The sequence below is a fragment of the Capricornis sumatraensis genome, chromosome 3, assembly GCF_032405125.1.
Source record: "Capricornis sumatraensis isolate serow.1 chromosome 3, serow.2, whole genome shotgun sequence".
Taxonomy (NCBI): Eukaryota; Metazoa; Chordata; class Mammalia; order Artiodactyla; family Bovidae; genus Capricornis; species Capricornis sumatraensis.
In genome coordinates this window covers 13,027,376-13,048,132 of record NC_091071.1, presented here as the reverse complement: position 1 = coordinate 13,048,132, position 20,757 = coordinate 13,027,376, and the positions used below count along the sequence as shown (strand labels likewise).

Genomic DNA, 20,757 nt, shown 5'->3' with positions numbered 1-20,757 from the left:
AAGTTTCCAGAAGTCCTACAAATCCCCAGTAGGTGCAGTGAACTTAACTCCCTTCCTGGTCAGAGACAGGGCTCCTACCTGGGGTCCCCAGCCGTGGCACGGGTATAGTATTGCCGTGTGGTTCTCCATCGGCCCCTGGTCCAAGCAGACGTCTTTTGCCTTGTTGTTGCGAAGCTGCGGGAACAGGCCAAACAGGACCCGTCAGATCTCATCTGGTGGAGCGACTGCTTCCCACCCACCACTCCACCTCGACTTGGTTCTGACTTCTTAATGCAGACGCCATGAGACCTCCCCTCCACACCCCCACCCCCAAGTAAGGACCAAAGCTTGAATCTTAGAGGAGATCATTTAGCAAGAAAGACAGTCCTCCAGTGGGTGGTGTGGGCACTGACCCTCTGCCTGTGACCATGTACCCCACCAAGCACATAATCCCTCATTCTCAGCATATGTGACATGTTAGCAAACATTATGGTGGTAATTTTGCAATACGTAAAGGTATCAAATTAACAAGTTGTACCATTTAAAGTGAAGTCGCTCAGTCGTGTCCGACTCTTTGTGACTTCATGAACTGTAGCCTACCAGGCTCCTCTGTCTATGGGATTTTCCAGGCAAGAGTACTGAAGTGAGTTGCCATTTCCCTCTCCAGGGATCTTCCTGATCCAGGGATTGAAACCGGGTCTCCTGCATTGCGGGCAGACACTTTACCATCTGAACCAGACTTCCCTGTAGCTCAAACGGTAAAGAATCTGCTTCCCTTGTGGCTTCCTTTGTGTCTCACCTGGTAAAGAATCCACCTGCAATGCCGGAGACCTGGGTTCGATCCCTGGGTTGGGACGATCCCCTGGAGAACGGACAGGCTACCCACTCCAGTATTCTGGCCGGCAGAATTCCATGGACAGAGAAGCCTCGGGGGCTACAGTTCGTGGGGTCGCGCAGAGTCGGACTGGACTAAGCGACTAACACTCACAGGGCCCAAGGGCTGTGAAAACACAAGTCTCCCATTGGCTAGTTCATCTTGCACCTCCCGCCAGGTTCACTCAAGATGGCAATCTGGGGTGACCTGAGCTGGTTGTGACTGTTACTGTGGAGATTATACCACTTAAACTTATACAATATTAGCTTCCCTGGTGGTTCAGACAGTAAAGAATCTGCCTGCAGTGGGGAGACCCGAGTTGAATCCCTGGATGGGGAAGATCCCCTGGAGAAGGGAATGGCAACCCACTCCAGTATTCTTGCCTGGAGAATCCCATGGACAGAGGAGCCTGGTGGGCTACAGTTCATGGGGTCACAAAGGGTAAGGACACGACTGAGCGATTAACACTTCAAATGGCACCCCACTCCAGTACTCTTGCCTGGAAAATCCCATGGACGGAGGAGCCTGGTAGGCTGCAGTCCATGGGGTCGCTAAGAGTCGGACACGACTGAGCGGCTTCCCTTTCACTTTTCACTTTCATGCGTTGGAGAAGGCAATGGCAACCCACTCCAGTGTTCTTGCCTGGAGAATCCCAGGGACAGGGGAGCCTGGTGAGCTGCCGTCTATGGGGTCGCACAGAGTCGGACACGACTGAAGCGACTTAGCAGCAGCATGTCAATTATAGGTCAATAAAGCTGGAGAGAGAGAAAGAAAAAGAACACCAGCTTGGGGAAAAAAAAATCAGTAGAGGAGCACTTTTTTGTAGCCTACTGGTCTCAAGCCACAGGAAAGGCAGCTTCTGATAGCTGAATATCATCCCTTTTTCTCCTGGAACCAATTCCTTGTCTTAAATACTTGTGTTTGAAATACCTAGGATGGATTCTCTTTTTCTTTCTTTTTGAAGAGAAGCATTCTTTTAAACCTAAGATTCCAAAAGTCCATAAAAAGGGGTATAGAGAGATGTGTTGAATCAGACATTCCAAAGATGGTCCAAAGCAAGCAGTCTTTAAAGAATGACAAAGCTAGCTTAGGAGAGCACAGCTTAGCACCACAGCTTTAGTTCTTTATTATTAATTGGTGCTTTAAGAAATGCGTGTTGCCAGTGCTTTCAGTGGTGCAAAGATTAATTATATGGAAAAACACAGACAACTTCTGAGTAATAGTAATTCAGAAGAGTTAGATTTTTGAAAGTGATGAAATTTTAGCAATACTTTTACCCAGGCATTTTGCTTATATTCTTCTCTTTTTTGTATACAGAAGAGTAATATGGTAGAAAAGCCTAATGAAGTCTAACAATGTTTTAAAAATAAGTAAAATTTAGAGGTGATAAAATTAACTAAAAAATATTGTTTGGAGGACTAACAAAAGATATCCTATTTTTATAAATTTATACTGAATGGTAAGTTGGGAGGCTTCATGTTTGGCAATTATTTCCCTTTTTGAGAATTATTGGTTTATTTCCCCATTGAGATCTCAAGTGGTTTTATTATAGATTTGTAAGAGCTCTTCCCCTATTAAGAATATTAATGTTTTATGGCATATGTGTTCCATATAATGATATCACAATGCTAGTCTTTTAAATTTTGTCCTGATGTTTATGCAAACAAATCTATTGTGCAGTAACCTAATAAATGTTTCCTGAATCTGGTAAGGGGTTGGTATTGTGCTAAATTTAACAATCAAAGACTGAAAAAACCAAAAGAGTACCTGCTCTGAAGGATGGGCTGAAGAGAGAGACAGATGCAAGAAAAGCTAGTGCAATAAGCGAATGATGCCAGGGCAGTGAAGAGGTGCCCTCACCCCATCTGAGGCTTCAGAGACTAAGGGGAGGCGACTCCTGAGCTCAATGTTAAAAAGGATTAAGTGAAAGAGATGCTAATGATGGTCTATTTTTCACTCAGGGGATGTCTACATGGATTTTTACTTTATATTATTATGCTGCACATGTTGGGTTAATGTATATTTATGTGTGTTGTATTTCATATAAATAATGCTTAAAGAAAAAAAAAAAAGACGAGCAAAAGTGAATTAGGGAGCAGAGGTTTTTCCAGATGAGCCAAGCACAGAATTTTGAGCAAGAGTTGGTGGCTTAATGTTTCTGTACACATCGAAGTGCTTGTGCATTGGGAAGGCAATATCTTATACATGTGAGTCAGGACATAACGTATTTGCATTTCTTTCTTTTTACTTTTTTTTCTTTTTATTGAAGTATGTTGTTCAGTCTCTAAGTTGTGTCCAACTCTTTGCAACCCCATGAATTGCAGCACACCAGACTCCCCTGTCTTTTATTATCTCCCAGAGTTTGCTCGAACTCATGTCTACTGAGTCAGTGATGCCATCCAACCACCTCATCCTCTGTCGCCCCCCTTCTCCTCTTGCCCTCAGTGTTTCCCAGCATCAAGGTCTTTTCTAATGAGCTGGCTCTTCACATCAGGTGGCCACAAGTATTGGAGCTTCAGCTTTTACTGAAATATGCGTGCATGCTCAGTTACTTCAGTCATTTCCGATTCTTTGGGACCCCATGGATTGTAGCCCACCAGGCTCCTCTGCCCATGGGATTCTCCAGGCAAGAATACTAGGGTGGTTTGCCATTTCCTTCTCCAGGGAATCTTCCCAAACTATGGATCGAACCATGTCTCTTAAGTCTCCTGCATTGGCAGGCAGGTTCTTTACCACTAGCGCCAACTGGGAAGCCTTACTGAAGCATAGTTAAATTAAAATGCCATTTTAGAGTCCATATTTCCAATGCAGGGGGCACTGGTGCCTTCCCTGGTTAGGGGAACTAAGATCCCACATGCCATGGGGCACTGCCAAAAAAGTTTAAAAAACCCTTTAAATTAGAATTGTTTTTAAAAAAATAGAGGTTACCAAAATGTGACTAAGAACAGGATATATACAGTTTACAGGAGTAGAAAGCTTTTTTAAAAGCCTCCAAACAGAGTTAAAAACTGAGGAAAGAGACTGGAGCATTAAAACCAGAAATATACAGTGGTCTACAGAAAAACACTCACACAGAATCGTACATGAAAAACAAAAGGCAGCAAGTATGGCAAAACCAATACTGTAAAGTAAAAAAAAAAAAAAAAGTAAATAAAATAAAATCTGAAAAAAAGAGAGAAAGTACACACAGAGTAGGTGGTCAGGCAAGGTGTAGTGAAAAGAACCCACAGGAGTGTTAAATCAGAGTTGTCTAAATAATGCTAGACTTTGTTACCAGGCTGAATGTGACTCAGTTTGATTTCTTCCACTTAATACTGTCGTCCATCTGAAATATACTTCAGTAAATGGTGGGCTCAGCAAGCACAGAAGGCATCACAGAGGCCAGTGCCCTGACATGTTAACAACTGATCATAGCTGGGAATTGGGATTTGAAATAAGTTTTGTTTTTATCTTTATATTTTCTGTATACTGTCTGTATTGAATTCATGTCCGATGCAGGATACAGGATGCTTGGGGCTGGTGCACGGGGATGACCCAGAGAGATGTTATGGGGAGGGAGGGGGGAGGGGAGTTCATGTTTGAGAACGTATGTACACCCGTGGTGGATTCATGTCAATGTATGGCAAAACCAATATAGTATTGTAAAGTAAAATAAAGTAAAAATAAAAATTAAAAAAAAAAAAGATAGGAAAATTTGCAAAAACAAAAGCTTTCCCTCCTCCAAAAAAATCAGATTATGATCTCTATGTTACCTCTAAGGCCATTCCAACCATCAGCTCCAGAGATGTCACTTACACTCTGCTTCATGTGAAATTGCGCAGGGCACAGCCTGTGGAACGGTGCCCTAGCCTCCTAGCATTTTATCATTTTTTTTTGTTCCTCTTTTCATAACTATTTTTCTTCTAATCATAAAAGTATCATATAAACATTAGTGATAATTGAGAAAACGTGAGAAAATACCACGTTAAAAACTGCCTGTCCCCTGTGTAGAAGTTTCCCCTCCCATACTCCTGTCTTACTTTTTTGTTGCTGTTTAGTCCCTTAAGTCATGTCCAACTCTTTTGTGACCCCATGGACTGCAGCCCACCAGGCTCCTTTGTTCATGGGATTTCCCAGGAATGGGTTGCCATTTTGTTCTCTGGAGGATCTTCCCGGGCCAGGGATTGAACCCATGTCTTCTGCATTGCAGGTGGATTCTTTACTACTAATCTAAAATAGTGGCTAGTCTAATTTCATAATCCTGACTTTTTTCTCTTAAGGCTTATACTATCAATATTTTTCTTGCATCAAACTTCTGTATAGATCTTCTGAAATGCTGCAGAATACTGCAAACTACAATTTAACTAACCTTCAAGTTAAATTCAAATTTTCAATCGAGGAAACAAAAATCCCTGAGATGAACAATGTTACTTGCAAATCTTTGTCCTCATTTCAGATTATTTGCTTGGGATAAGAATGGAGAGGAAGTATGACTATCATTAAGCCTTTTAATACATGTGATTCAAATTGCTTTTTAAAAAGCTTGTTTCAATTTGCACTCTCATCAGAGGATCTGTGGTTTTCATATTATCAAGAAATGGCTGGCAAAGCACCAACAGATATTCCAAAAATGAATCTTTGTTCTTTTGGTGTAAGACAAAAAGCTGCTGCTGCTGCTGTTAAACTGCTTCAGTCGTGTCCGACTCTGTGAGACCCCATAGACGGCAGCCCACCAGGCTCCCCCATCCCTGGGATTCTCCAGGCAAGAACACTGGAGTGGGTTGCCATTTCCTTCTCCAATGCATGAAAGTGAAAAGTAAAAATGAAGTCGCTCAGTCGTGTCTGACTCCTAGAGACCCCACAGACTGCAGCCTACCGGGTTCCTCTGTCCATGGGATTTGCCAGGCAAGAGTATTGGAGTGGGTTGCCATTGCCTTCTCCGAAGACAAAAAGCTACCTCAGTGTATTTTATGTTATTTTTTACCCCGGTGTATTTTAAATTTTTTAAAATTTCTTTGATTATGAAATAAATATAAAAATTTCACCCACTTGTATTTTCTCTTGTACTTTGTCTCTTTTTCTTTGGGGATGTTTTCTCATTTAAATAAAAAATTTCATTTAAAATCTATTTGTGGAGTTCATTATACATTAATGATATTATCCATTCATCTATCGTATTTATGATACACAGATTTCCACCTTGGCATATTATTTCTCCATTCAGTTGATATATAGGTTATTTTAATATTTATGAGCCCATATCAAATGTCATTTTCCTTTGCATTCTCTTCCATAGCTTTCACTCTTAGAAAGCCCTTCCCCTTTAACAGTTCAGATTCATATCTATTTCTGGATGGTTCCATTATGGCTTTTTTTCTTTCATTCAATGCTTACAGTCCATCTGAAATATACTTTGGGATTTGCTTTAAGAATCTAAATTGTTCTCTTTTCCAAAGAGCTGGGTGATTTACCCAATTGTCTTATGAATAATCCTTTCACCGCCCACTGTTTTTCCATGTGATCTTTATGTTTGATCTTTGAAAACCAAAAACAAAAAGAAACATGACAAGGCAGTGTGCGCCTGTTAATAGCTAGTAGGATGTACCAGGTACTGTTCTAAGAAGTCTGTATATGGCGTCTTGCTTTTCATCTTCCCAACAACCCCAACCCAACAACCAGTAGGTACTTTCACACTCTCATTTTACAGATGAGGGGACAGATGCTAAAAGGAGCCACTTGGGCTTGAATCCAGCAGGCTGGCTCTAGAATCTTCATGCGTCCCCAACCACTACACTTGTGGGTGTGCATGCTCAGTTTCTCAGACTTATCCATCTCTTTACGACTCCATGGGCTGTAGCCGACCAGGCTCCTCTGTCCATGGGATTTTCCAGGAAAGAATACTGGAGTGGGTAGCCATTTCCTCCTCCAGGGGAGCTTCCCGACCCAGGGATCAAACCCACGTCTCTCGCAGCTCCTGCAATGGCAGGTGAACTCTTGACCACTGAGCCACCTGGGAAGCCCCATAAGAAGCAAGCTCCACATCCAGATTCCAGCTTGGAAGGAACACTTTGCCTGCACTTTGATGATTTAACCTGGGGCTGACTTAATTCCTCCGAAAGGTTTCTCCCATAAAATAGAAAAATGCACAACTGTAGAAAAACGAAATGCTCTAAGCCCATGAGGGTTTTCCCAGCCTCAGGACTTCCAGGGAGACCTGGGAAGAAACCCAGCTGCAGAGCTAGTGGGGCATCTCTGTTGGGTCCGGAGCACCCGGCTCCCTGAGCCCTGACCAGAGTCTGTGCCACCAACCCCTCATCCAAAAACACAGGGGTACAGGGCAGATGCCCCGGGCTTACATACATGCACGTTGTCAGCAGTGGTGCTTACAATATTAAAAAAAAAAGAGAAACAACACAAATGTCTATGTTTTCAAGCAAAACACAGCCATACACAAAAGGTACCATCTTATACAGCCGTTGATAAGGTTGCATAAAAAGGCTTAACCGCACAGGAAAATATTGTCTCGTTAGTAACATTTCAAATTATGAGGCATTGTGGACAGCCTGTTTTAGTTTAAAATATATATATATTTTTTTAATATCATCTTATACAGCCATTAATAATGTTGTAGAAAAGTGCTTAAGGACACAGGAAAATATTCTCTATTATTAGTAACATTTCAAATTATAAGGCATTGTGGACAGTCTGATATTAGTTTAAAATATATATATTTTATACCATCTTATACAGCCATTAATAATGTTGTAGAAAAGTGCTTAAGGACACAGGAAAATATTCTCTATTCAAATTATAAGGCATTGTGGACAGTCTGGTTTTAGTTTAAAAAAATTATATATATATACACACATACCAATACAAATAGATGTGTATATAAAAAGTATATGTATAAACCTGGCAGGCTACAGTCCATGGGGTCGCAAAGAGTTGGACACAACTGAGCACATGCACGCATGCGCACACACACACACACACACACACATAAAATAAATATTTTTAGGAAAAAGAAATATATACACACATGTAACAAATCAGACCATACATCCAAATGTACATATTATCTTTGGGATTAGAATGCTTAAGTCTAATCCTGGCTTCGTGATTTATAAGCTATGAGACTTTAGATAATTTAATGTCTCTAAGTCTCAGTGTTCTTATCAATAAGACGGAAATAACACTGCTACCTGATAAAGTGAGGATGATTGAACTCAAATATGAAAGACACTTAGAACAGTAGGGCACATTTTAAGTGTGCACTGCTATTGTTGCGGTTTTCAAAATGCAGATTTATGCCATTTGTACTATGAGAAAGGTCAATCTGTTTAATGTTCAGAAAACTGACACTGTCTCAGCATAGAAAATCTGAGAGGAGCATCTGTATCCTTTTTTTGGTGTACACGGCAGTGGGCCCTGGACAGACAGGTCTAGTCTCTCCCTCTCTTTACACCCAACTTGCCGCTCAGCGTCTCAGCATGGGCCCCAGGGTACCCCACAATGCCCTAGACACAATTTACGGCCCACCCCACACCGCAGGCGGAATGATGGCCCACGTCCCCATTGTGACATTTATTATATGTGTCTCGCCAACAGTTGGTGGGGCTTCCCTGGGGGCTCAGTGGTAAAGAATCCGCCTGCAGTGCAGGAGACAAAGAGACGAGGGTTCGATCCCTGGGCTGGGAAGATCCCCTGAAGAAGGAAATGGCAACCCACTCCAATATTTTTGCCTGGGGAATTCCATGGACAGGGGATCCTGGAGGGCTACAGTCCAGGGGGATCGCAAACAGTCTGATGTGACTGAGCACGCATACACAATTCACAACTCATTCATACCAGCTGGTGAGAGCCTTGCTGTGAAGGCCGGCACCTCTAAAAAACTAATCACTGAATGACTGAGTGAATGACTTCGTCATTTACCCGCCAGCCAAGTGATCCACGGCCCCCTGCACAGCCATCCAAGTCAGAGCAAGTGTGGTTTTCATTACCTCCCCGTAGGCAACGGTGTTATTGTATCTTCGCATTTCTGGGTAGACGTGGTCCAGATACCACTGGAAATTCTTACACTTTAAACTTTTCCTTAAGGCTCTTCTTTCGGAGACATCGCCAATGTCAATTCCTGGATTCTGAAAGTAAGCAAAGGGTTTAGTGATTGGGAGACTGGCCAGAGCAGAAGACGGGCAGTGTCACCTTCAGGGAAACCATCAGAGAGAAATCCGAAGCCCAGAGGTGATCCTTTAGCCCTGAGCTAGCCAGTACTGTCCCCCCGGGCACAGTAAGCAGCCCCCAAGCCAGCCTTCTTCATCACCATGAAAGGAATCCCACAACACACGGATACTGACAACCTGCTTTCCCGGCTCCATCTCTGCCATTTCTTCAGTGACTCTCAGCCCCAATTATTACAGGAATTATTTGATTAAGACAAGAAAAGAAATGCCTATAACCACCTCCTGCCTTTCTTTGTTGTACATGGGTGATTCCCCTTCCCCCCTTTGCAGGCTCTTTGTGAAGTTCATTATATGCAGATGTGAAAATAATTTTCCATTGCAAAGCTTGTAATGATGTTCTAATGAATAATTCACTCTGCTTTTACAGAAATGAACCTGTAATGGGCTGCTGTGTGCTGACAGGGGAAAATAAAGTAGCTGAAATACGACTCCAGAGTCAGCCACAAGACGGCTCTGACCCGGTTGAGACAGGATACCCTCTTCACTATGATGGCAGCCAAGCAGCATTTTCGAGCAAGAGGAGAAGAGTTTAAATGATTTCATTAAGATTTCTTCTTTGGCAGTCAAACAGGGATTTTTAAAAGAAAAGTCCCTTTAAATGTCAAACTTATTAACATTCAAAGGCAAACCTGGGCAGTGATATTTTAACTCTTTATTTTAATATACTTAGCAAGATTAATGAGGATGGTCATTTGTGAAAAGCCAGGTAGGGAACACTGGCATTAGGGACCTGAGGTGGTTTGTAACGATGGAGAAAGCATTGGGAGACCAGCCTTGAGTTCTTCTGACCCAGTCACCTGCCCATCCTAGGTCACTGCTCTCATCGCAAACAAGAAAAATAACAACACTTGTTCCACTGATGGCACTGGGCTGTGGGCAGAGCGGAACGAAGACACCATTTCACATCCCTGCCCTGTCAGGTGTTGGGTGTAGGACCTTAAGCAAGTCAATTTAACTTACCAGAGTTTCGGTTTACCCATCTGTAAAATGGACATAATAGGTTCACATCAAACTAGCAGTTATTGAACACAGTATTTGTTATACTCTGTTTTAAGTCTCATTTTTATCTTCCCAGGAGCCCTATGAGATCAAGGTTAACAATCTCGACTCTACAGATGAGGACATCAGGGCAGGTAGGTCCTCTGTCATGAGGTTGTTATGAGAGGTAAATGAGATATTGCAAACAAGAACCTTAGCGAGTGCCTGGGACAGTATAAAGCGCTCAGCAAAGGCTGCCATTTTATACAATAATGTGGAAAATCACTTCTAGTTTAACGGCTATAAAGTGCTATGTGGCCGGAAGGGGGTTTTCAGTGCTTTAGGACATTATTTTAATAACTGTAACAACAGTGATAAACAATTCTTCACTTTTATCCTGTTTATCCACAAATCTAGACATATTCGACTGCACTTCTGTTGTCTGGGGTTCCAGCCTCCTGAAACACAGGGGCTGCCATTTCTCAGTGGGAACAATTCCACGGCTGGGACACCTACAGGAGCTCCAGCTGGACAGATAAACCTGCCTATGGCTGAGAGTACAGGTGACCAAACTGCGCTATGAGGACAAAAATGCTCGCCAACATTTCACATCCTGTGCCAGGCATTGCTCCAAGTACATCGCATGTCCTTAGCTTTAGTACTTAATACTCAGGTTAAGTACTTCCAATTGAGTTTTCACAATCGACCTAAAGGAAGGAGGGCTTGCTATAATCCCCATTTGATAACGGAGGAACCTAAGATATAGAGATGATAATTAAATTTGTTCAACATGTCATAATTACAAGCGGCAAGGCTGGGATTCCAAACAAGCCTGTGCACAACTGTCGTATAAGACTACTGTGGGGCTGTGGCAATGGGAATTTTCTGAGATTATCTTCTGGGCAGAATATGGAAGAGAATTGAAGAGCTGTGTAAACAAGGATCCAGGGTGCAGTTGGGACCTACCTCATGGGGCGGCTGGAGCTCTGTGGGAAGTGAGCGTGGACGATGGAGTCTGGTGCCTAGCATCTTCTAGACACAATACACGCTCAGGAGCAGGTCTTGACACTCAGCGTCAAGATGAATATAACGAGACTGGAATTAACACCCTATGATCCTTCTAATCTCTGTCAATGGATTTAGAGATTTCCACGGTGCCAATCCCCATGTAAAGCAGGGGTTCTGAAACCTGGAGGTCTGTGAGCCACCTCAAAGTGTATTTATAATCCTGCAAGGGTGAGCATCTTTCTGGGGAGGAAGCATCAGCTTAGTAAAGGGATCAGTGATCGGTCAAGCACAAGGTCAGTGTTCTAGTGTGTTCGGGAAGGTCCTACCTCTAGCGGCAGATTCCACGCTATGTACACGTGAGACTTGTAGTCGTCCATCCAGACTTCGGCAACCCGTAGAGCGTTCCTCTTGGTGTAGAAGCCAATGTTGCTGTTGTATGGCTTCTTCTTCCGCTCGATGTGGGCCACCCGTGAGCAAGGCAGGACCTCCATGCTGCCCCCACACAGCCACACCTGCGGGGATAAGGACTTCATCAACCCAACAGAGAAATTCCCAAAGACCACTGCTTTCCCCCACCCTCAACTTGAAAGCAGCAGTTCGGGAGACAGGATGAGTGAGAAATGTATCTTATTATATAAAGCCATGGAGATTTCGGGGTTGGTTTGTTACTGCATTAGAGCTTAACCTCCCCTGACTAAAACTGGTAGAAAAAAAAGGTTTGGAGGAATTTCTCTTACAGATACAGCAGCTCAGAATATTAAAATCTATCTCTTCCTAAAAAATATCCATACATGTGAGGTGCCCCTGGTGACATGGGTTTTCTGAATTTCCCAGTAGAGCACAATCGGCACCCGTGAAGGTTTTATTTCCAATCTGAAGTTGTGCCCTATAGAACTACAAGGGAAAATTCAAATGAAAATAACAGACCATCTCTATCCATGGAAGCACAAAGTCTACAATGGCCTAACTCTACATTATCAACATGCTCTATTTTGGAGTCTCTTAAGAGCACAGATGCCCGGCCTTCTGGAAGCATCCACCCAGTGCCATCATATTCAGATGGCACTTGTGGCTGGAATATTTAAGTGGAAGGCTGAGAAGTTAATTGCCTTTAAGAGATGCAAAAGCCCAAGGAGGTGACAACTTGCCGTCTTCTTCAGGGGCACAGCAGGCTTCCAGGATCAAATGGCCGTGCTCCCAGAGGAAAATGGGACCATCTAACTTCTCTTGGTCCCACGCAGGACAAACAAAACATTTCCAGTTGTCAAGAAAGGCTAATTTGTTGGGATTTCCCTGGTGGTCCAGTGGTTAGGAATCCCCCTGCCAGTGCAGGGGACACAGGTTCCATCTCTAGCCTGGGAAGAGTCCACACGGTGAAGGGCAACTAGGCTGTGTGCACAGTTAGTGAGCGCATGCACCCCGGAGACCGTGCTGTGCAACAGCAGAAACCACCGCAAGGAGAAGGCTGTGCGCTGAAACTAGAGAGTTGGCCCGGCTCGCCGCACCTGGAGAAAGCCCTCGTGCAGAAAGGAAGACCCAGGGAAGCCAAAAATAAAATAAATAAATAAATATATTTTTAAATAAAAGGACTAATTTGTAAAAATGAACTTCCTGGTACTGATGAAGGAGAAGAGGAAGAAGACACAGAGAAGTTGCAGCGATCTGTGAGACTCTCCCGTATCCTCTCTGTAAATGAGAGTGCCGCTGAGTGTGTGAGGTCAGCACAGACCCACTTCAAGCTCTTCTACCCTTAGTTTCCCAAACTCCCTCCGTGAGGATACTGGGACCTTCTTGAGTGTTTGCATACCTCCTCTGGGCCTTTATTGATTGAATTTAGTGGCAAATGCATGCAAGTGTGTGTGTGTGTGTGTGTGTGTGTGTGCGTGCACGCACGCGCTTCTGCTTCTATTACCCAACCTCTGGCTACCCCACAGAGAAATGATACAGATGGAAAACTCTCACCATAATCAAGAATCCTCACCTTGCCTGTTTCTTCAAGGAGGAGACTGGGGGCTAAGAGACTGTAGACACTGGGCGGTCCAGACTAGTTTGATTCGTGACCTGACAACTAGATGCTCCCATGAGTTGGGACAAACCCAGCTGCTGGCAGTAGAAGAAGCCAAGTCAGGGAAGCAAAATATGGCAAGGAAGTCCGTGGGGGTGATAAAGGCAAGACACCTTACACGGTGAAAGAAGGTGGCTGAATTCCCAGGAGTGGGCAATACACAAACCCACAGAATTCCAGGATATGCAACCCTGGACAGTTTCAAGATTCTGAGAATGAATGTAAAGACATCCCATGTTCACAGATTAGAAGACTTAATATAGTTAAGTTAGCAGTACTTCCCAAATGGATTTAAATATTCAATACAATCTTTATTTAAAACACCCAATGGCTTCTTGGCAGAAATGAACAAACTGGTTCTAAATTTGATACAGACATACAAGGGGCCCAAAATAACCTAGAAAAGAACAAACTCAGAGGACTTCCATTTCTGATCTCAAAATTTGTCACAGAGCTACCATAATCAGGACAGTGTGGCACTGCAATGAGGAGACATATAGATCAACAGAACAGAATCCATTGAGAGTCCAGGAATAAACCCTCACATCTGTGGTTAGCACCAAGACAATTCAGCGGGGGGGAAATAGTTTTACAAAAACTGTTCCGGGACAACATGCAAACCAGTGATTTTGGACCACTACCTCATAACATATACAAAAATTAACTCAAAATGGGAACTTCCCTGGTGGTCCAGTGGCTGAGACTTGGCGGTCCCAATGCAGGGGACCTGGGTTTGATCCCTGGTTAGGGTACTAGATCCCACATGCTGCAGCTAAGAGTCTGCTTGCCACCACTAAAAGATACTGTATGCTACAATTAAAATTGAATGCACGCTGCAATGAAAACAGAAGATCCTGTGTGTTGCAAAAATGACCAGGTGCAGCCAAATGCACTCTTTGGTTGTCTGGCTTATATTCAGCAAAAGGTATTCTGAGACTGATCTTTATAGTTGCATGTATCAATAGTTTGGGCTTCCTTGGTGGCTCAGATGGTGAAGAATCAGGAGACCTGGGTTCGATCCCTGCTTGGGAAGACACTCTGGAGAAGAGAACAGCTACCCACTCCAATATCCTGGCCTGGAGAACTCCATGGACTATATAGTCTCATGGAGTGGGGTCACAAAGAGTCGGACAGGACTGAGCAACTTTCACTCCATTTCACTTCATATCCATAGTTTACTCCTTTTTATTGTTGAGTCATACTCCCTTGTATGGATATACTAGAGCTTTTTTCCATGTATCTCTTGATAGTTGTTCTGAGTTTAGTTATGCTACAAAGAAAGCTGCTGTGAAATTATAAAAACAAACAAATAAGTAAATAAATACTTAAAAAATTAACTCAAAATGGATCAAAGACCTAAATGTAAGAGCCAAAACTATACAACTCTTGAAAGAAAACACAAGAGTAAATTTCTATGACCTAGGATTAGGCAAAGATTTATCAACTGATGAATGGAAAACAAAATACAGTACATTCATACAATGGAATATTATTTAACAATAAGAACAACATTTAGACACATGCTACAACATGGACGAACTCTGACATTACGTAAGTGAAACAGCTGGTCACAAAGGACTGTATATTATTTGATTCTGTTTATACGCAATGTCCAGTAAAAGAAAACTCATAGAGACAGAAAGTAAATTGATGGTTGCCAAGGGCTGCAGGTAGGGTCACAGGAATAGAGTGACTGCTAGTGGGGACGGAGTTTCCTTTCAGGGTGATGAAAATGTTCTAATATTGATTATAGCGAATACTGCAAAACATTTTGAATCTACTAAAAACCAATGAATTGAACACTTTAAATGGGTGAACTCTAACAGTATGTGAATATCTCAACAAAGCTGTAACAAAAATAGATAAACGAATGTATACACAGAGAGATGGGGAAAAGAAGATTCAAGGGATGGATTCCAGTCTGGGATTCAAGGGATGGATTCCAGTTTGGGGAGGGGTCGCAAAGAGTCAGACACGACTGAATGACTTTTACTTTCACTTTCACTTTTCAGGAGGACTGCAAAAAGCAAAGCTGAGCTTGGGGAAGATCTCAGATGGTTGAGTTCTTCTTAGCATCATGTTTTCATGTTTTACCCATGCTGCAATGAATTACTGCATTGCTTTACACAGTAGAATACTATTTCATTGTATAAATGTCCTACATTTTGTTTATACATTTATTAGTTGATGGCCACTCGGGTTGTTTCCATTGGGCAATTAAAAATAACCCTGCCATGAATATCCATATACAGGTTTTTATATATAGGGATATATGTTCTCATTTCCCCTGGGTACCTACCCTAGAAGTGGCATTGCTGGGTCATAGGATACATTGATGTTTAACCTTCTGAGGATCTGCTAGACTTCTCCAAAGCGGCTGCACCATTCTACATTACCCCCAGCAGTGTAATGAGGTTCTTAGTTCTCCCCATCCTTGCTAACCCTTGTCACTGTCCATCTTTTTGATTAGAGCCGTCCTAGTGAGTGTGAAGTAGCATCATATTATGGCTTTGATTTGCATCTCCCCAATGGCTAATGATGTTGAGCACTTTCTCTTGCACTTCTTGGCCATTTGTCTGTCTGCAGAGAAGTCTATTCAGATTCTCCATCCAATTTTTAATTGGATCGTTTATCTTCATATGATGAGCTGAGGCCTCAGAGTGAAAATGAAGTCGGCTTCCAGGGTCTTTTCTCTTTCTCTTATCTCGCACTTCATCATCTTTTTGGATTCCAATGTGCTGCTGCTGCTAAGTCACTTCAGTCATGTCTGACTCTGTGCGACCCCATAGATGGCAGCCCACCAGGCTCTGCCATTCCTGGGATTCTCCAGGCAAGAACACTGAAGTGGGTTGACATTTCCTTCTCCAAAGCATGAAAGTGAAGTGAAGTCGCTCAGTCATGTCCGACTCTTCGTGACCCCACGGACTGCAGCCTACCAGGCTCCTCCACCCATGGAATTTTCCAGGCAAGAGTACTGGAGTGGGGTGCCATCGCCTTCTCCAATCCAATGTGCAAGGTCTTTCAAATCATTCCTTACGGGCAGCCTCTTCCACGGCCTCTGTGTAGGGCGGACGTGGAGAGGGCAGTGAGGTGCAGAGGAATGAATCAGGCAGCGGAGGGCAACATTCTTGTTCTGCCTCCTCCAAAAACTAGCTGTGTAACATCAACCAAGTCACTTTCTCCCTCTCCCACCAGGTGCCCGAGACTGTTCATCCTGCTGTCTCAGCCAAACCTAACAAGGCAGCTCTGCATGTCCCCGGTCACCCAGGGACGAAGCGGTACCCTACTCTGCTGTCTTGCAGGATGCTGCTTTATTGTAAAGTAAGTCATGTTTGGCTTTCCTCAGCATGAGAATAAGGAACCCTGGGAATTCTCTCCAACGGGAGAATTCCAGAGAGCTGACAGGTCAGCCAGACGGAAAGGGGCGGGCTTCTCTGTGAAGGCCTCCAGTCGTTTTCAGCAAGCTTTCTTTCCAATTCATGAGGACAGATACCTGATGTAAAAGGAGATGTCACTGACACCTTTCTTCATCTCAGAAGAGGAGAAAAGAGACGTTTCTCTAGATTTTGTCATGTAGATTTGGAATATAGGAGAGAAAAAGTTTACCCCTAAAAAAGTGAGGAGAGGAGAGTCAAAGAACCGAGAATTAAGTAAACTGATATGTTTCCTGTGACCACATCCTGCAGTCTAGAACACTAAATGAAAAGGTGTAACCCCAATACTCCAGCCCGGCGGGGAGGGGGGCGCCCCCTGACCCTCACCTCCAGAGTCCTTAGTTTCACAGGCTCCCATCAAGGCCTGACCTAGTATGAGACCCTGAGAAACTGGAAGCCCAGTGCTGGGGCCCCTTTCATCCTCTCGGAGTGAAGCCCTGAAGCGCTGGAGCTGGTCTCTCAATGTCTCCTCCCCATGGACAGGAATTCCTCCTGGTATCAGATTGAAGTCACTTTGGAAACCATTAAAACCTATTTACAACATTGAAAGCAGCGTTGGAGGAATGCTCAACGCAGAACTTACATCAACAACCCCATTCTGTGATCCAAGAGCTTGCAAATTTTAGCCTTTTGTCTGTTGGCAAAGATCTGTTCAAAACAATGCAGATTTCTGGCTAAGAGAACATTTACTTTGTTACTTCTGTCCTTCCAATTTTTTTTTGAGACTCCCTAATAACCCACTTCCCAGATGGACAGGATCACCCCTGATCCTTGGTGCTCCCCTCTGCCAGCCTGGAGACGGTGAGCTGGCTTTTCCCAGTTTAAATGCACATTCCATCCCACTAAATTGGATGGACACATACTGGCTTTCCTTCACAAGTCCTTTTCCAAAGATTCAATTTCAAACCTCTCTTTTATTTATGATTGTTTCTCAGAAATAGGATTTACCAATATGGACCTCAAGACATATTTCAATTTAAATACCACAGAGGTGAGAACCTCTAAAATACCTGAGTTCTGTTGCCTGTTGATCCAAGTCATTTCTCTTAATGCGAGATGAGGAATTAAAACAAAGCTTGGCAAATGACATGTGATTTCACAGGAGGAGAGAAACACATATTGAAAGCAGCTTGATTGATGGAGCATGAAAAGAGTGTTGGAAAAGCTTTTTGTTCCTTTCTTTTGATTTTTGTTGCTGTTGCTTGTGCGTGTAAAAGAATAATATTGGGGAGGAAAACAAATAATATCAGGTTTATGCTCATCGACTTAAAATTTTTTCTCAGCCTTACTATCTAGACTGCTAGCATGTAACTGTCAGAGAGGTCTGGGCTTGTATGTTAGAAAAACAGCTCAAAGCAGCCTCAATCAGCCCCCTTGGGGTCAGTCTGGCCCTGTCTTCCCCCATTCCTCACCTCTCTCTCTCTTTCCCTGTACTTAAGACTGCCCCATGCTGGCTTTCTCTGGCTCCTTCCATCTCTGACCTCTTTACAGACTCCTCCCTTTGGCCTATCCCTCCTTGCAAAGAGCAGCTCTGACCAAGTAGATATCAAGCATTTTATCCATCTTTGTACTCTCAGCACCCAACTGGTAATTCTAGCAATTTCCCTCTCCTGGTCATTTAAGCTACATATATGTATACTAAGACTGGAGCTTGGAGCTAAACGCTGCCAGGGATATAAAGGCAATTGAGACATGGATCCTACACGTAGTCTTTGTTCTGTCCTCAGAGCTTACAACTGGAATTCCAGGAGAGTGTTGAGAACTGCTCTAGAATCTTGGGGTGGAAGCAGCCACAAGGAGGTGGCAGGGTGGGGGCAGTGATAACCTTGTATTCATTTCTCCACGTACGCATCCATGCTCTTCTATCATCCAGTCTGCATTTTGCCTGGGATTAAAGAGGAGCTGGTAGGATGTGGATGAACCAGGCTTAACCACAGGAGGACAGTGAATTAGACTTGGTTCTTTTTCTCTTTAATTTTTATTTTTTATTGAAGTAGAGTTATGTTTACATATTATATATATATTATAGAGTTTATATATATATATATATTTTAAAAGACATCTGCTTTTTTAAGGTCTGCTACTATCATTGGCCAAAAATGTCAATTAATTTTTTAAAATGTTGGACAAGTAATTGGGTTAGGAGCCACAGATATCAGGGAAGTGTGGGTTTTCTAAGACTGATGATAAGCTGTGAGTCAGGAAAGACACAGGATGGAGCGTCAGGATTCAGGGACTTGGGGGCAAAGTAAATGTTCCAGTCATTATGATACCCAACAGGAAACAGACAGGGTTGGCTTTAGGAGCCAGAATGCTGCCTCCATAGCAGAGTCTAAAGACCAGAAATTCCAGACCATCCTGCCAGTCAATGCTCTTGGGAGATGCTGAATGATTCAGAGCCAGGGAAAGACAAATGCAGATCCCAGTTCACTTGGGTCTGGGCACAAAAGGAAACTCAGAACCATCAGATGACCCTCCTGAGTCAATCTGAGCCTGAGGCTGGGGCTGGGGGCCTGATGGGTTACAGCATCAGTAGATTTCACCATCTCTTCAATTTTTTTGGTGTAAACCTTAGAACTTTGATCAGGAAAGGATTCTTACAATGGGAGAGGACACTCATATGCCGAGAAGATGATGATTCTCCATCCCTCTTAATGAATTCCAACTTCTGTTTTGGTGTCAGACAGACCAGAGAATAGTGGATGGTCTCCTTGGGCATGTAACTGTCCGCTGACAAACCAAACCCAAACATGGCACCACTCATGGCAAAGATGAGGCCAACCTTTGCCAGTGTCAATTGCAGGAGTTCCTGCAGACTGCACCACAAAGGCTGTAACCTGGGCAGCACGGCCTCTTGGGAGGTGTGGCCTTAATCTCCACCCACCCTACCCCCAGAGGGGTGGCCTTAAGACAGAGCCTAGGGGAGGTGCATCCCCCAAGGCTCATGTGGCTGAAAAGCCAGTGTGCTTTCTTTATCCTCTCTCTCCCACTGCCCAGGGACTTGGAAGTCACCTGTAATAGGTGGAGAAGCCACATGGAGAAGAAGCCCAAGTCCCCAAGTGACCACAAGGAAGGTTACCTTTCCACCCTGAGCATCCACAATGGGTTTTTGTTAAATTCTCAAAGAGAGACTTCCCTAGTGGTCCAGTGGTTGACAGTCTGCCAATGCAGGGGACACGAATCTGATCCCTGGTCTGGGAAGATCCCACGTGTCGTAGAGCAGCTAAGCCTGTGCACCACAACTCCTGAGCCCCGCTCCTACAGGCCGTGCTCTGCAGCAAGAGGAGCTCTCGCAGTGAGAAGCTCATGCGATGCAGCTAAGGAGCAGCCCCAGTTCGCGGCAACTAGAGAAAGCCTGCAACGCAGCAACAAAGACCCAGTGCAGCCAAAAATGAATTTTAAAAAATACTTAAAAAAATAAACTCGCAGTGAAGCCAGTGAGATTAAGAGGTTTGCCTCTTCTAGCAGCCAGAATTACCAGCCCTAGAGACACTCCATCCCTTGTTTTGACTTGAAAGTGTATAGAATTTGAAAATGTCTACAGGAATCCCAGGCTTTGAATGGATTAGATGACCTGAAGCAAGTGGCCTCCCAGAGGTTCCTTCCAACCTGGTAATTTCATTTCTGTTTCTCTCTCAGAAAACAATCCACTTCTGAGCATCCTTGGAGGCTGGTTACTGCACCTGCATGCTGATGGCCCCGATGTGCCCCCACCCCACGTGGTCCTCTGCCCTGCGTGGGGTCACTTTCATGTTTGGCAAACAGCTGAAACGTTTGGCCAGCAGCAGCACGGATAAAGGGAAATAGTCTTTTAAATTTTTGAACAGTTCTGCCCAGCCCTGCTTTGTTCTTGCTCTCCGAAAGTTGTATCCGGCATATCGTCCAGGCCTGGGTTCTATTGGAACAACTGTAAAATGCCATCTCTTCTACCTGCTGACTTCTACGGCTATAAGCTGCTGGTGGCCGGGCTCCCACAGAGTCCGTGGGACCGAATGTGTGAACTCACTTCCCATTCACAGAAAGCATGGTCCAAAAAGGCCAGCCTGACCGCACTATGTCTATCCGCTCTCTGGCTCAGAGGAAACACAGGAATGTCATTGTATCATCTTGAATGCATCCCCTTCTTTTCCCTTTTGTGAAAATCCTGAGATGTGTGGGGTTGGGTTTTGATAGTTCTCAGAATGCCAGTGAATGGTATTG

At 43.8% G+C, this 20,757-nt stretch overlaps 1 protein-coding gene across 1 annotated transcript in view; it reads right to left on the bottom strand.

The window, feature by feature from the left end:
* Positions 1-20,757, bottom strand: part of GALNT17 (polypeptide N-acetylgalactosaminyltransferase 17) — a 424,119-nt gene that overhangs the window by 14,414 nt on the left and 388,948 nt on the right. Inside the window, exons 7-9 of the mRNA XM_068968830.1 lie at positions 11,385-11,570; positions 8,833-8,970; positions 79-174 (exon numbers count right to left, since the gene is read on the bottom strand). Coding sequence (XP_068824931.1) covers positions 79-174; positions 8,833-8,970; positions 11,385-11,570 — 420 coding nt within the window. The remainder of the gene's footprint in view (positions 1-78; positions 175-8,832; positions 8,971-11,384; positions 11,571-20,757) is intronic.